This window comes from Ricinus communis, chromosome 3 (assembly GCF_019578655.1).
Source record: "Ricinus communis isolate WT05 ecotype wild-type chromosome 3, ASM1957865v1, whole genome shotgun sequence".
NCBI classification, from domain to species: Eukaryota; Viridiplantae; Streptophyta; class Magnoliopsida; order Malpighiales; family Euphorbiaceae; genus Ricinus; species Ricinus communis.
The window spans coordinates 23,552,809-23,569,063 of NC_063258.1; the positions used below are offsets into that span (position 1 = coordinate 23,552,809).

At 30.6% G+C, this 16,255-nt stretch overlaps 1 protein-coding gene across 1 annotated transcript; it reads left to right on the top strand.

Annotated features, from left to right (window-relative positions):
• Positions 1-2,619: 2,619 nt before the first annotated feature.
• LOC8265927 (serine carboxypeptidase II-2) lies at positions 2,620-9,915 on the top strand. The gene is made up of 10 exons (XM_002528357.3): positions 2,620-3,159; positions 3,800-3,907; positions 4,340-4,435; positions 4,530-4,622; positions 5,552-5,637; positions 5,738-6,001; positions 6,688-6,821; positions 8,066-8,161; positions 9,271-9,376; positions 9,550-9,915. The coding sequence occupies exons 1-10, from the start codon at positions 2,862-2,864 to the stop codon at positions 9,709-9,711; spliced, it is 1,443 nt and encodes a 480-aa protein (XP_002528403.2). The 5' UTR covers positions 2,620-2,861; the 3' UTR covers positions 9,712-9,915.
• Positions 9,916-16,255: the final 6,340 nt, after the last annotated feature.

The following is a 16,255-nucleotide window of genomic DNA, read 5'->3' on the forward strand; positions in this document are numbered from 1 at the left end:
TGTGAAAAGGGTGGCAAGTGAGTACAGGAATGCTTGTTTTGGATCAGAATACTTGCATGATATTTTGTGCATTTTTGCTAATATATCTGTTTATGAATTTCGAATAGCACCACCAGAATTTCATATCAGATGCATTTCTGGGTTCAGGTGTCGACAGAGTTATATATCTGCAATCTGTTATATACATGAAACTAAAGCAGGGAGGGATCCTGAACTCTCTGGAAAAAATTCTTATGAAATGATTCTTGTTCCTATAAGAACTCAACCTTAAAGGACTTGTATTGATATATATATATATATATATATATATATATATATATATATATATATATATATATATAATAAATATAGACAAGCACAGATAATATAGAAGATAAATTTACTAAAATGTGTTAAGTTATTACTAAATAAATGAGTTTACTAAAATCGGGTTATTTTATGATTTAATATAATAGTTAGATTTATTTAAATTAATAAAAAATATATTATTTAAAGCAATCTCCTATTGCTTAAAATAGGATATGTTCACTTTTAGAATGGAAATTATTGTTGAACTAATCGTTTATCCGTTTATTATTATTTTAATTAAAAAATTAAGTTATTATTATTTTAATTATAAAATTAAGTTGATGGATATAATTTAATAAAATTATTAATATTTAATGTTACTTTATAGGATTTTAAAAAATAATGATAAACTAACTATTTTTAAATATTTTTGAATTTTTATATTTTTAAATTTTATCAATGTAGTAATATAAGTATTATTTATTAATTAATTTTAATATTATAAATTAACATATCAATATAATTAATATTTACTATTTTTTAGACTTAAAAGATTTACTATATAATTAAAAATTTAATTTATTATTAAATATAATATTATAAATATAATTTAAGATGTTATTTTCTATATTAAAATTATTATCTAATTACAAAACTAATTTATTAGTTAATATAATATTAAAATATAATCAATATGTTTTTTTAGAATAAATCTAATATTATTATCTAATTAGGAAATTATGTATTTATTAATATAATATTAAAATATAACTAATGTGCTACTATTTTTTAGGATAAAATTAATATCATTATCTGATTAGAAAATTATTTATTTATTAATATAATATTGAAATATAATTAATGTGCTACTATTTCTTAGGATAGAATTAATATTATTATCTCATTAGAAAATTATTTATTTATTAATATAATGTTAAAATATAATTAATGTGCTACTATTTCTTAGGATAGAATTAATATCATTATTTGATTATAAAATTATTTATTATATAATTAATATCTTATTTCTTAGGATTAGAGTATATATTTAATTAAAAATATATTTATTAATCAATAAATTAATAGAAAATTATAAAATTATACATAAACTTGAATTTTATTTAGAGATCACTAATTTATTATGTTAGGGTAAATATACAGTAAAATTTAAATGTTTTATAATATATTTCAATAGAATAAATGTAATTGTCTAATTGAAAATTAGTTAGTTGCTATCAGAAAAAGTGTATATTTATATTAATCAACAAGAAAAATATTTTAATTTAATGTAGACTATATATTTCATTTTAATTGAGAATATGTAATATATATATATATATATATATATTTTTTTTTTTCTCATCATAATAGGCATTTTGATTTTTTTTTCTTTATAAGATATCAATCATTATTGTAGTATCAGTATTGATGTTTTATTAATACTTTATTTCCTTTATCTATACATCCGAGGGATTCCCATTTTCTTTTTATATTTTCTATTGCGGATAGGATACTATATATATAAACTTTATTTAGGGTTAGGAGCATGAGAGACTGAAAAAGAGAGTTGCAGCAAGATAAATAACATTTGTAATTCACATTCAAAGACTTCAGAAACCTGGGAGCTGGTCTGGTCTCAAATCTCAAGTGAAGTGCGTCTGAACATTATCCTGGCAACAGCTATTATTACATAAACTTAAACTTGGGTTTAAAGCAACTGTTGCTTGTTTTGAGTAAGGATCCCGCCTCAGCTAACCACGCAGCCGCCCTATTATTTATGTTTTCCCCCCGCCCATGCATACATACATACATAATAAGCACCCAAACCCTAACTTGTATTGCCTCTTTCCCGATTTCAGATCTATAAAATTTATTTATAAATTTAAAGTTTATATATTTTAATAAAGTAAAAATTAATTTATAATCCTACATAATTAAATTTATAAAATTAGCTATAATTAATATAATTTCTAATAAAATATATAAAATTTTCAAAAAAATTCTTCATTACCAAATCAATATATTTTATAACATTAAAATCTGTCAATTTTATTATTTTTACTTTATTTTCACTCACATATATTTTTAAATATAATAAATTATTTTATAAATTTTAACTAAATATAGCATTAAATATCTTTAAAAATTTAAACAAAAAATTCATTCTGGTTCTCTTTTAATTTTTAATTCTCCTTCAACTCAAACAGTAAAAGGGAAAGTAAGAAAAATTTCGTATTGTCTGACTCTCAATTTTATATTCTTAAATTATTGGCTAACATTTGTAATTGGTTATTTCATTATTAATAATTAGAACACACTTTTGCTTTTTAGTTGTTCCAAAAGATGCCCTCTATTTTTGCCAAAAGAAATGCAGAAAGAGCTGTTAGATGACAACAACCCATCATAATTCATGGGAAAAGAGATTCAGTGCTTCTGTCACCCCTTGACCCACCAACCTAATACTGTGTGATTCTTGATCATAGCAACCTTCCCTCTGTGTCTCTTTATATAAGTAATCCAATAATATCCACCCTTCAGAATATTTCAATAGCAAAGCAAAGCCTGTCTAGAAAATGGTCAGTCCCAAGTGGGAAATGGGTCTTCTTCAACTTTTCATAACCATCTTCTTATTATTCTCAGTCAATCTTTATGTGGGTGCTAGTGTTTTTGAATCAACTTTGACTGACCCAGTTGCCCAACAAGGACTAGACAGGGTTCTTGAGCTTCCAGGTCAAACCTTCAACATTAGCTTTGCACACTACTCAGGGTACGTCACTGTTAATCAAGAATCTGGAAGGAATCTCTTTTATTGGTTCATGGAGGCTGTTGAGGATCCTGATTCTAAGCCCCTCATTCTTTGGCTCAATGGAGGTCAATCTTTCATATCTTTATTATTATATGTTAATACTTTTTATTATTCTAATCAGTGTTCCTTTTTTGTATTAGATGTTAAAGTTTCACTGGTTTATGTGTAAATTTGACTTTTTAGTAGTTTTAATTGTTTGAAATAAAGTCATTACTTTTCACCACTAAGTGAGGGTTATTTGCTTGTGTAGTTCATTTCTGGTTATCCTATGTTTAAGTGGAAAAATCTTGGTGGTTATTGCTATATTTTCTCCTTCATTGAGGCTGTTGATGACCCACATTCAAATCTTTTCATTTTTTGGGTTTCTTTTCTTTCTTTAATTGGATATCCGAGTTAATCACTGTCAAGTACTGTTCCATTGAATGCTGCTGTCTTCTGTGTTAACTGGACTCAGAAAGATAACTTTGTGATCATACGATATGACATATAGCTAGTTTTGATTTCTGAATTTTTGAGTGTTTGTTTCTTTTTGTTATTCACGTCCTTAGCTGGTTAAAATGAGCAAGTCAATTATACTGGAAATGTCCTCAACTTGCTCATTTTTTATTTACTGTGTTGAAACTATTCAGTATTTATACTCTGTTATATACTTTATAATACAAAAGTTTCCTGAATTAATTTCTGACGCAAGAAAGTTCCTTTTAGGACCTGGATGTTCCTCCATTGCTTATGGAGAGGCAGAGGAGATAGGTCCATTTCATATCCAGAGAGATGGGAAGACCCTTTATTTGAATCCATATTCTTGGAATCAAGGTAAAATAGTAGGTTCATTCTTTTCTTTTTTTTTCTTCTTTGTGGTTTTATGGAACCTTGCTTTAGCCAATCAAATGTTTGTACTTCCCCAAACACATCCATGCTCAAACAACTTGTAAAAGAAGTATATGTGGAATTATATGAAGGGCCAGCACATCCTTTTTGTTTTTGGAAATATTGATGTGTTTCCTTCTGTTCTTTACAGTTCAGCGTCTTGCCCATTTTTCCATTTTCTAAATGTAATTCCTGGCATATGAAATCATGCTTAAATAAGTTCTCTTTTTAAATTGATGTCTCTTCTGTTCAGGTGGCTACTTTAGGTGCATTAGCTGTGAAATTTGGGTTTTGGATTTTTCAAAGTGAAAATACCACTACAAAGTCCTTGGAAATATAATCAAGCCATCATGTCTAAGCACCTTCACTCTTTTGCAGTTGCAAACCTACTGTTTGTTGACTCCCCTGTTGGAGTTGGGTTTTCATACTCAAATACTTCATCTGATTTGCTGAACAATGGCGATAAAAGGACTGGTACTACTTCATCACTTTGTAATTCATATCTTAACATTGTACTTTTGTCTTTATTGCCAACTTGTCCACTTATTCCTTCCTATCCTGCTTGCAGCTGCAGACTCACTTGCGTTTTTGCTAAAGTGGTTTGAGCGCTTCCCGCAATTTAAAGGAAGGGACTTCTATATCACAGGGGAGAGCTATGCAGGTAGGTGATCACTTTCTTTATAGGTGATCACATCCTTTCTCTCGTCTCTTTTATTTTTATTTGAAAACTTATGTGGCTGTATAACGACTAAATTTTGTTTCTAAATTATTTGTAATGGCTATAATAATGATATAGATGAAAATAATGATTTTCTGTAGTCCTATCTTTGTAGGCAGAGGATTCATGCGCTTCTTTTTATGGTTTACTCATTCATTCATTTTCAGTTAAAAATTGTTTGTGACTTTAATCAACGAAAGTGTGAAAAACCAAGAAGCTATAGTGCAAAGAGAAACAGAGAGATGGATATATTTTCTTCTTCATTTTCTGAGTTGTTTTGAGATTGTAGGAATGTAAGAGAGAGAGAACTGTTACTATTTCCATAACCTTGTAAGTTATGTGCTTCCATTTGTCTGCTGCACTTCTGTTTTGTTATTATTATTTTATTTTTGAAGAATGTTGCACTTCTATTTGATCCATCTAATTTTAAAAATCCTATTTGCCTTCAAAAGCCAATTTGTATAAAGTGGTACTTTTGCCTTTTTTAACTGCATGAATAACAGATTGAAACATTGAAGACACTTCTCAGTCCTTGCAAGTTAAACAAGTTTTCAACTTATCAAGTATTGATGTTTCTGATACATTCTCATTGCAATCACAAATGGATTCTACAAGGCTCAGAGTCTATTTTGGACTGAGTCTAAATTTATTTGCGCTGGGCTTGCTATTAGATTAAATGTGAAGCCCAGCCATGAAGGATAGAATTGAGTGTCTTGATTCAAATCACTCAGATATTTTGAATGCTGCAGAATGTGCCAATGGTGCAAGTCAAAATGACTTTCAAGTTTAATAAGTTCAGTTTTCTTTTTTCTTTCTAATTTTTTGAGGCCATGATCGTATTGTGATTCTAAACATTGAAATGTGTTTTCCAGGACATTATGTTCCTCAGCTAAGCCAAGCCATTGTAAGGTATAACAAAGCAACAAAAGGGAAGGCAATTAATCTGAAGGGTTACATGGTATGGACTGTGGATATTCTTGCAAGTAGTATTGCTTAGCTGAAATCTGCAGCATTTGGAAAAAATAAAAATTTATAAATCATATAAATATTAAGTGCAGGTGGGAAATGCTCTTACCGATGATTACCATGACCACTTGGGGATTTTTGAGTTTATGTGGGCAGCTGGTTTGATTTCTGATCAAACATACAAGAAACTTAATCTTTTCTGCGATTTCCAATCCTTTATCCACTCTTCAGATTCTTGTGATAAGATTTTAGACATTGCCAGCGAAGAACTTGGAAACATTGACCCATATAGCATATACACTCCTCCCTGCACTGCCAATGTAAGCGGGTCAAATCGGTTGCTCAAAAAGATGCATGTAAGTGCGCACTTCATCAATTGCCTACTCAGCTTTTCCTTTGTTCTCTATATGTGGAGACATGATTTGTCACACAAAAAGTATTGTATATAACAGAATATGTGAAACAAGAAAGTTAGTAAATGGACTTGTTTCTCAAGCCATTTTACATACTTTGTTTTTGATTCCCTGGCTTTTCACCTCATTGACTATCACTTTATTTCTGCTGTACCATATTCTGGTGGTCCTTTTCCTTTAAATGTAGCAGATGTATAAGAACTTCACCCTTGAAGGAAGCTTCGATTTTACTGTTTCCCCTGTTAATAGAAGTAACCCCGGTCTGCACTAAGTCAATTGTCCTATATGATTTAGCATCTTCTCAAACAGGCATCTGTAAACCCATCCAATTTAAGTCTTAACCCAATGCCTTAATTTACTACCCGTCTCATGATAAAGGACTCCATAAATCTCCACCTATGTAGTCTATATTTTAAATGAATCTAGAATTCATGTTTCATTCTTGTTCCTTCTCATTGCCTAATTAATTGGCCAAATTAATGGTTAAAGTGTAGTTTCACAATGCACTGAACCATAGGATTATGATTGTATTGTAACTAATCATAAATCCTTTTGTTACATGATAAAATTTCCTTTTTGAAGATTGTTTATGCATCATAACATTAGTGCAATGTGTCATCATTTTACAGAAGGTTGGTCGTGTCTATGAAAAGTACGATCCATGCACTGAAGCACACTCAACCGTCTACTTCAATCTGCCAGAGGTTCAGAAGGCTCTACATGTTTCAAAAGAATTTGCACCATCTAAGTGGGAAACTTGCAGGTAACATCTGTTAAAATAAGTGAAAAATATGCAATAGTTTTCTTGTTACGTTTATCTGGTAACTAGATTTTGGCAAATATACATGATCTTTAGTTACTTGCATGCTGTTTACATGGATGGAAATCATGAGACTGATTCCGCAGTGGAACCAACATATCTGCATCTTTCAACTATGGAGTTCATTATTCATAGGTTTCTGATCAGCATGCGACCTATGTGTGTTTTCTACTACAAATATACACTAATAGAGAGTGTACAGTTTGAATCTGATAAGATTATTCCGGTACAGGTGTAGAGCAATGGAAGCACAAAACTGAACGGTGTCTAACTGTGATTTGATGTCTGATCATAAGGGAAATTTCAGTGTCCTAACCAAGATGGTAGGGAGAAATTTCTTATTGATTAGATAATATAGAAGACAAGTTTAGTGATAGTAGGAGTAGTGGAAGTGGTGGAGTTACCTTGGATGGGGTGACAGTGCCTCCTAGTACCCACTTTAAATATCTGGGCTCAATCCTCTAAAGAGATGGTAGGTGTGAAGAGGATGTTAATAAGAGAATTAAAACAAGATGGTGCAGTGGACGAGCGCACAGGAGTTTATGTGATTGCAAAATTCCGAATAAGTTGAAACACAAGTTCTATTGCACTATAATATGGCTTTATATGATGCATGGTAGTGAGTGTTGGGTGATGAAGCAGCAACATGTCTCTAAGAAAAGCATTGTCGAGATGAGAATGCTAAGATAGATGCATGGGCATACAGGAATGACTGAAGTTCGTAATGAGCATAATAGGGATATGGTGAGGGTGGTTTTTATTGAGGATAAATTAAATGAATGTAGATTGAGATGCTCTAGCCATGCGAGCCTGTACCTATTGATGCCCTGTTTAAAAAGATCAACCATATTAAGGTAGATAAAGTGAAGAGAGAAAGACCTAAACTAACATTGAAAAAGATGGTACAGATGCTCTAGTGGCTTTGCATCTTTCCAAAGTATGTGCCACAAAATTATTTGGAGTGGAAAAGGAGAATTCATATAATTGATCCCAATTAAGTTAGGATTAAGGTTTATTTGAGTCGAGTAGAGATGCTGTAGAAATTTGGACTTTAAAATGAATAAACAGCTTCAATTCATATATCCTTATGTTACACCTTTCTTGTATGCTTTAATTTTCTAGAATGAAATATCAAGTATGATAAATGCATGTCCCTATAATATTTCTCTTTGCTTCCTATTTTACAGTGATCTTGTAAATAATAACTGGAAGGATTCACCTAGGACAGTGCTGGACATTTATCACGAGCTCATACATTCTGGAATCCGTATATGGGTATTCAGGTATCCACTGCAAACAAGTTGCTTTTGACTTATAATTAGAACTATCATTTCTAGTTTCTATGCCTCTTATGTCATGGTTTAGCATGGGAATTATCGCATTTTGTATGAAGTTTTCGTACTCAAAAGTTCTCACTAGTCTTCTTTTGTAGATTATATGAAATATCAAATTATGTCATAGGAAATTCAATAGCCATAGGCTTAGCTCTAGCTTTCATTTGATACATTCTGCTAAAGTACGTGGCTGCTTTGTTCTGCATTTGAACATGACCACGTTTCTTTTTCATGTGCTAAAGGAAAGCATAAGCATATTCCACCAGCATGAATTAGTGATGCCTCGATCTAGTGGAGGCTTAAATGTGAAGGGCTTGGGGTATAAGCAAGAGCATATCCAAGTCCCATATTCAGTTAAATCAGATCTAGTAACGCTCACTACTTGGCAGTGATAAAAGGTGCATGGAACTGTAGACTGGATATTTGAGAAATGAATATAGGATCAGACAATGAGATTCCAAATTGTGGACCGGGATAAGAGAGGGTTCTTTGAGTGGTATTCTCTAGACACTTTCTCTTCATTTTTTCTGTCCTCTTTTGCCTTTCCAACTCCAATTACTTGCATTCTTTTTAAGCAATTAATGGTACTTGTGACAATGGTTTGGAGTTGGATGTTTTCAGTTCTATTTTCATTTGGTATTGTATTTCTCCACCTTGTTACATACTTAGTTGCAAGAATCTCTTGTTTTCAGTTTCTTTTAATAATTAATTATTATGTTCAATTGATGAGGAGGAATGGGGGGAGAGGGGGATCTCTTGCACTTTGGGCTGGCCAACGACTATTTTGCTATTGGGCCAATGGTTCTTTGGGTATATATATGTTGAAGATTACCTTGGCTGAAAGAAAAAGTTTATGCCATTCTGTGTTGACATAACTGACATTGTGATTTTTATTTGTTGTCACTTGAGAACCTTCATAATGAAGCATCAAATTTCCGTCAAATTATTATGAACATTTGCTGTTGGTGCATGTCTACAGAATTAAGAAGCATTCAACAATGACAATGAGATGACTATTTTTTTTTTCTTTTTTTACTCTTTTCCACCTTGTATGACAGTGGTGATACGGATGCTGTTATCCCAGTAACATCCACTCGGTACAGTATAGATGCTCTCAAACTTCGAACAACAAAGCCTTGGCATGCTTGGTATGATGATCGACAGGTAACTTATTTTAGAAAAATGCACATCACCCTTCACTCTTCATCTATATGGACATTCTAACTTCAACTTCGATTTAGTTACCATTGCATTTAAACCGAAAAAAATTACTGGGAATTTCTTCTTCCAAGTTATGGCAGTAACCTGTAGGAACTAATGTGATATGTATGAAACAGGTGGGTGGATGGACCCAAGAGTATGCTGGACTTGCATTTGTCGTGGTGAGGGGAGCAGGGCATGAAGTCCCTCTTCATAGACCTAAACTTGCTCTTACACTCATCAAAGCTTTCTTATCAGGAACATCAATGCCAACCCTTGAGCCAGTCAGTTCCTCTTGATTGTCTCAATATTAGGGTTTAATTTTCAGAACCTGATGGATGTGCTAAAAGGAAGTTGTAATGCTTGCAATTTCTGGAATTTCTTTTCTTTGTTTTCCAAACAATAGATGTGCTTTTCATTCCATTTCTTCAAATGGCTGCACTAGACTAAAATACCTTTGCCGGAAGAGATAATCAGAATTGTAGCTCTGAAGATTAAATGCATCTCCAATCTATAGCATGATTATGGAAAGAGAGAGGCTGCTCCAGTAAGCCTAGAAATTGGGAAAAGAAGGAGCAATATCTCCTCCAAGCTCCATTGTTCCAAGCTAACTCTCCGTTGAACCCACTTCCTAGAGCAAGATCAGAGAACCAAAACACCATTTTACTTTCTTGCACTGCAAATTCTGAATCCCCCCTTGCAAAATCTAAAGGTTCCATCATAGGGAGAGAAGGCTAATACAAAAGCTCCATGTAAAACCTTGACTTGTGTGTTTCAGGACGTATGTTCCTCAGCTAAGCAAAGCCATTGTAAGATACAACCAAAGCCAGAAAAGGAAAGACAATTAATCTGATGGGTTATATGGTAGGTACTGATCTGAGTACTTTTCCTAAATTATAATTTTATTATTAATATTAATTACATTACATAATTATTAAATATTAATTACATATACATAATTATTACATTAGTTATTAATATTAATTTAATTACATAATTACAAGTTTTTATGTACATAGTGAAAAGATAAAGTATTCTAACAATTATAAAAAAAGGTAGTATTTTTTATCTTGATAGAAATAAAAAAAGAAAGATGATTTTATCGGATCTTTACTGGATCAAAATAATTATTTTTTTTAATTTTTATTTTTATTCAGAATTATTAACTAGTGGATTTTGGAACTTATTTATTGTCTTTCATTATGTTTATAGAAAAGACTATCATATTCGAAACTTTTCTTTTACATAACACAGCTTACCTGTAATTGTGTATCATCTGAAGAAAAAAAAAATATTTAGGTAATTGATTCGATGTAAATACTCATGTCATATGCATTTTAAGTTATTAGATTTATTAAATTTAATGATAACCGTTGCTAATAGAATAATAGATTGCTTTCATTACTGATACAAATAATATTGGTAAGAAGTTCAACAATACTGATTATATAACTTGCTAATAAAATAATAGGTTGCTTTCTTTACCGTTACAAACTATATTGGTAAAATGACAACATTGATTGTACAAAAGCGATAAAAGAATATTTTTCTTATCATTTTTTTTTTAAAATAAAAGATAAAATTTAAACAATCATGCGGTTTGGTGCTTTTACACCTAAGAGACAGATGTTTTTTTTGTATTAAATGATTAATATGTATTTCATTTTTTTAGCCTTTCTTTAGGTACATTCAATGTTTTTTTTTTCAGATTTTAAATATTAATTGAAATAATAAATATTTTTTTATCATTTAAACATCTAATTAGATATTTTGTGATTATAAAGAATTATTAAAATATATATATTTTCAATTTTAATCAAATTTAAGAAATAAGTTTTTAAAATAAAATTTTAATATGTTTATGAATTATTTGATGCATTATTAGATGTCATATTACTTATAGAATCATAGTTCATATTAAATACATGCAAAATTATATAAAAAAATAATAAAAATATAGTATGTACCTAAAAAATATTAAGAAAATAAAACACGTGGTATTCTTTGATACAAAAAATACCTTTGTCCCTCTCTCAAGTGAAAAAATTTAAATTATAAAATGATTTTTTGAAATTTTACCCTAAAATAAAAGTTCATTGAATTAATACATTTTTTTATTAAATATTTTATTCCAAATTATTATATATTTTTCAATAACAAAAAAATATTGATTTTACCTTCACTAATTTTGTGATACATTGTCATGTGATACCAATTTATGGGTAAATTGCTAAAACCGCCTTGGAGTTAATGGAAATTCATTAATCGGCCCCCTTAATTTTAAAAACAAACACATGATTTTAAAAGTGGTATTATTAAACAGCAAACAGCAAAGGCTGTGTAACTTGCAAAGTGAACCAATTCCTTAATATTTTATGTCTGTACTCAAAAGCCTACACCGGCTTTAGATTTTAATTTATTAACTAAAAAAATTCTTTCCTTAGAAAATTAAGAAAATTGGTTCAAAAAAAAGAAAATTAAGAAAATATTTAAAAAGTATCCTTAAAATATTATACTATTTCCCCCTCAAATATAATGTTAATATAGTCATAGGTTCTTATAATTCTAAATTGAGACTAAATATATATGTGCGCGCGCGAAAATAAAAATACCTACTCATAAGTTATATTATTTTATTTTTTTAGTTGTAATTCCGGACAGCTAGTTATCTAAAAATTTATATTTTTTTTGAGTTTATTTTAATTTATCACAAATTACTTTGATAGAGATTAATTAATTAATTTTTATTTGACATGATAAATTAAGTTTTTTTTTTTATCCTTAAAAAATTTTGATAAATAAGGATTTTAAATAAAGAACTTCCTAATTTCTTATAAACTCTCCAACCTACCTAAATATACAAGAAAAAATTAAACTATACCTAATATATAACCTATAAATCTAGGGACTAAAATGCATTTTCTTCTCAAAATTAATAAAACCTCATACTCTCCTCCCTCTAACTCACGCCATCTTCCTCCTCTCCTGTTGTCCCACTTCTTTCTCCCCTCCCTCTGTAATACCTATTTTTTTTTTCAAAAGAAAATAAAAAAAATAAATAATAATAATAATAATAATAAAACATTCTTCTTCTTTCTTCCTTTTCCCTCCCCTCTCTCTCTCTTTCCTCTCCTCCTCTTTCTTTTCCTTCCTCCCTCTCCTCTCTTGCTCCCCCCTTTTTTCTCCTTCTCGCCGGCTGCCCCACCTTCCCCGCCGCCTGCATGCCGCCGCCAACGCTCTCCTCCCCTCCCGCTGCTCAGCAGCTCCCCCTTCTCTTTCCTTTCTTTCCGCCAGCGTCGACAAGGGTGAGGAGGCTGCCATCGTCGGTTCGGCCTCCTGCTGACGTGCTTACGGCGATCCGACGCCGGAAATGGACTCCCCACCCCCAAAAACCCCGGAAACGACTCTCCCCCGTCGGAAAACCCCCGCCGGCAGCCTCGGGAAGCGTCACCGGTGCAGCCTCTTTCCGGCCCTGATCCGGGGCCTTCCGGCCGAAATTCTTGTACTTCCGGATTCCCTACAACTCGAACTTTACGTAGGCGCTTCCGGATTCGAATTCCGATACCGTTGGTAGGATTGGCTTCCGGACCCCGATACGCGCGAAATATTACAATTTCGACTCGATAGTCCAACCTTCCGCCAGCTCCACCTGAGGCGTAGGAGTGGACTGCGGAATGCGTTAGAACTGTGAGTTAAAGTCATATAATCTCTGCACAATTGATAAGTCTAAATTTAATATGCTATTTTATAAATTATGTTTAACATGATTATTAGTATCGCAATATAAATAATTTTATTTAATTATTAATTACTGAAAATAATTTTAATATTATTTATCAGTAATATTATATCATTATTTTGATAGTTAATATTATATTAATACAATCATTATTATTATTTCCACACACAAAATGCATGTTTGCTTTTTCCGAGTTTCTAAATCTTTATTTCGATATGTGTTGAATGATTTTGTTAGACTATGATTATTATTATATGTGTTGATTGTGATGTTGGGATGAGGCTTCAATAGAACATGCCACCTGATGGGTTACATCAGGAACGCGTACGCACTGGTAATGATTAAAGATAGGTAACAAGGTTATTATGGATTTTTGCCCTGGTCGAGTATAACTCTCTGTGCGATGAAAGTTGACTGCCAGAAAAAAGTCCTTGGTCGAGCAATGCTCTCTAGGCGCCGGCTTAGTTGGGAATCAAGTGTTCAGGCTGGATGTAAGGGCCCTGGTCGAGCTTCACTCTCTGGGCGCTAGACCTGTTAAAATTAAGAGAGTCTAAAGGCTGCTACTAATTGGAGTTAGGATTCTACTGAGCCACTTGTCCCATAAATATGAAAATGTATTTTATTTTTAAGATTATGGTATGATTATAGTATGACTCGTATTTGAAAAAAGGGCATCTGATTCGCACTCTTCTGACAGGAGAACCATCGAGATGGCTGGATTTTCCTTGAAGGGGATAGCATCTCAGTGGTTCAGAAATTATATCCGCTCCTTTCTAGAGGGATTGTTGTGGAGGCAGTTCAGAGACAGGTTTGAGGAGTACTTCATTCCTTTTAGTGTAAGGCAGGAGTACAGAGAGAGATTTGAAAGGCTAATTAAGGGAGACCTATCGAGTGAATACACCGTGCAATTTGTTCACCGAGGTGTATGCGCCTACGTGGGAATCATGAGCGAAGAACAACAAGTACATTTCAAGACTCGGTCCAGAGTTTGTCTCCTTGGTTAAGTCTAGGAGGAGCAGCTTCCTAGAAGTGACTAACATGGCGAGACAGATGGAGATGATCCTGCGAGGATTTGGTCAGGGGACTGACGATGGTAGGAAGAAGAAGACCAGGGTTGAGGGACGGTGGAGGCTACTCCGAGGTTACCGATCAGCAGACTGGACAGAGAAGCCACCGTATCCGTAAAAGGGATAGGCACAATCAGAAGGGTAGCCAAGGATTCAGACCTGGTCAGGGCTTCAGTAGTAGTGGGCATTATGAGTTTCTGGTGATGTCGTTTGGACTCACTAATGCCCTGCGGCTTTCATGAATTTGATGAATCGAGTGTTCAAGCAGTTTCTGGATCGTTTTGTAATCGTATTCATTGACGACATTATGTTTTAATTTCTAGTAGTTTAGAGGCTTACTTGCTAAATAAATCTTATTTTTTGTACTTATTTTCAAATTGATCATATAGTTTTTATCTTTGTAACATTAGCCATATATTTTAATATTAATTTTAATTTTAATCCCTCGTAGACTTATCAACTAAAATGTACCCATTAAACCACAGATTTGGTGATAAAAAATTTGAGTTAGCATTAAAAAAATTTTCTTTTACTATTGTTGCTTGAAATCCTAAGAATCTAAGGTTTGAATGCTCTTTGTCGTTGTAATAAACTGATAAAGAGAAAGAAAAAGCTGGAAAAGGATAAAATGTGAGATTATTACATTTTCTTCTAAATTCAAATAAAAATAGGTAAAATATTTAAAAAAGATATTTGTTATTAAATCATCTATTTATTTACTTAAATCTAATTACATAAGGTCTTTTTTATTATGGAATGAGTCAATAAAACTCTTCCTTTATATTATTTTCAAAACTATAGCTACATCAATGAATTTTAATTAATAATTCTACCAAAGACTAAAATCAAAATTATTTTTAAGATTTTAATGTTATTTAATTATAAAGTTACTATATTATGCATTTTAAAACAATAAAAATAACTGAAATTATATATTATACTATAAAAATATAAAATAAAATACCTTATGAAAAATTTCAACATACTTCAACTCCACCAAAAGAATAGATAAGTGTTACCTTTCTGAGTAGTAAAAAGAAATAATTTATCATTTTTTGTAAAAATAGAAAGAAAAGAAAAAGGAGAAAGAAAAGGTAGATTGTTATATATGTATGTATATAATATATAAATAGAAAAGGAATAATCCATATTTGCACCTTGTACTCTTTTTTTTTTCAGATTAGGTTCTTACACTTTTATTTGATGACATTAAATCCTTATACTTTTATTTTCATAAAATTTAAATTATTTACTAACAGAAAGTATATAGTATGTTAACTCAATGTGCACAATATGCTATTTTGTCCTTATATTTTTTAATCTTACTTATCAAATCCTTATATCTTAATATTTAACAAATCCTTATAAATTTAATCTTACTTATCAAATTCTTATATTTTAATATTAAACAAATCCTTAGAAATTTTAACCAATTAAATCCTTAATTATTTTATTAAAGAATTTTTACTGAACACTAAAATATTTAAAATTAATCTAAAGTTAGTTCTATAATTTAGGAATTTGACTAAATTATGTATTTTATTTGAAAATAAAAAATAAAAAGTTCATTTTTGAGATTTTGTAATAATGCAAAATTCTAAATATTTATTTTATCATAAAAATTCAAATTCAAATATGAAAATTTATAGAAATCTATTTTATAATAAATATTTAAAAATTTTGTCTTAGTTCCTTTTATTATTTGTTAAAAATTAGAATTATTTTATATTTATCTCTTTATAAATAGTTTATGTTTTTATTTCTATTAATTTATATTTTATTTTTATTAATTAAAAATCATATTTTAATTGATATAATTTATTTAATACAGTAAATTAAAATTTTAATTTAAATAAATTAAGATCAAAGTAGTATCATTTCAATTAAATTAATAACTTATTATTAAAATAAGAACAAATTAAATTTAAATTACAATAAATTCTTATCATTCTTATAACTTCAAATTTAAATAATAATTCTCAAAAGTTAATATTAATAAAATAAAAGTACATAGGTCTAATGTTATGCCTTTTATTT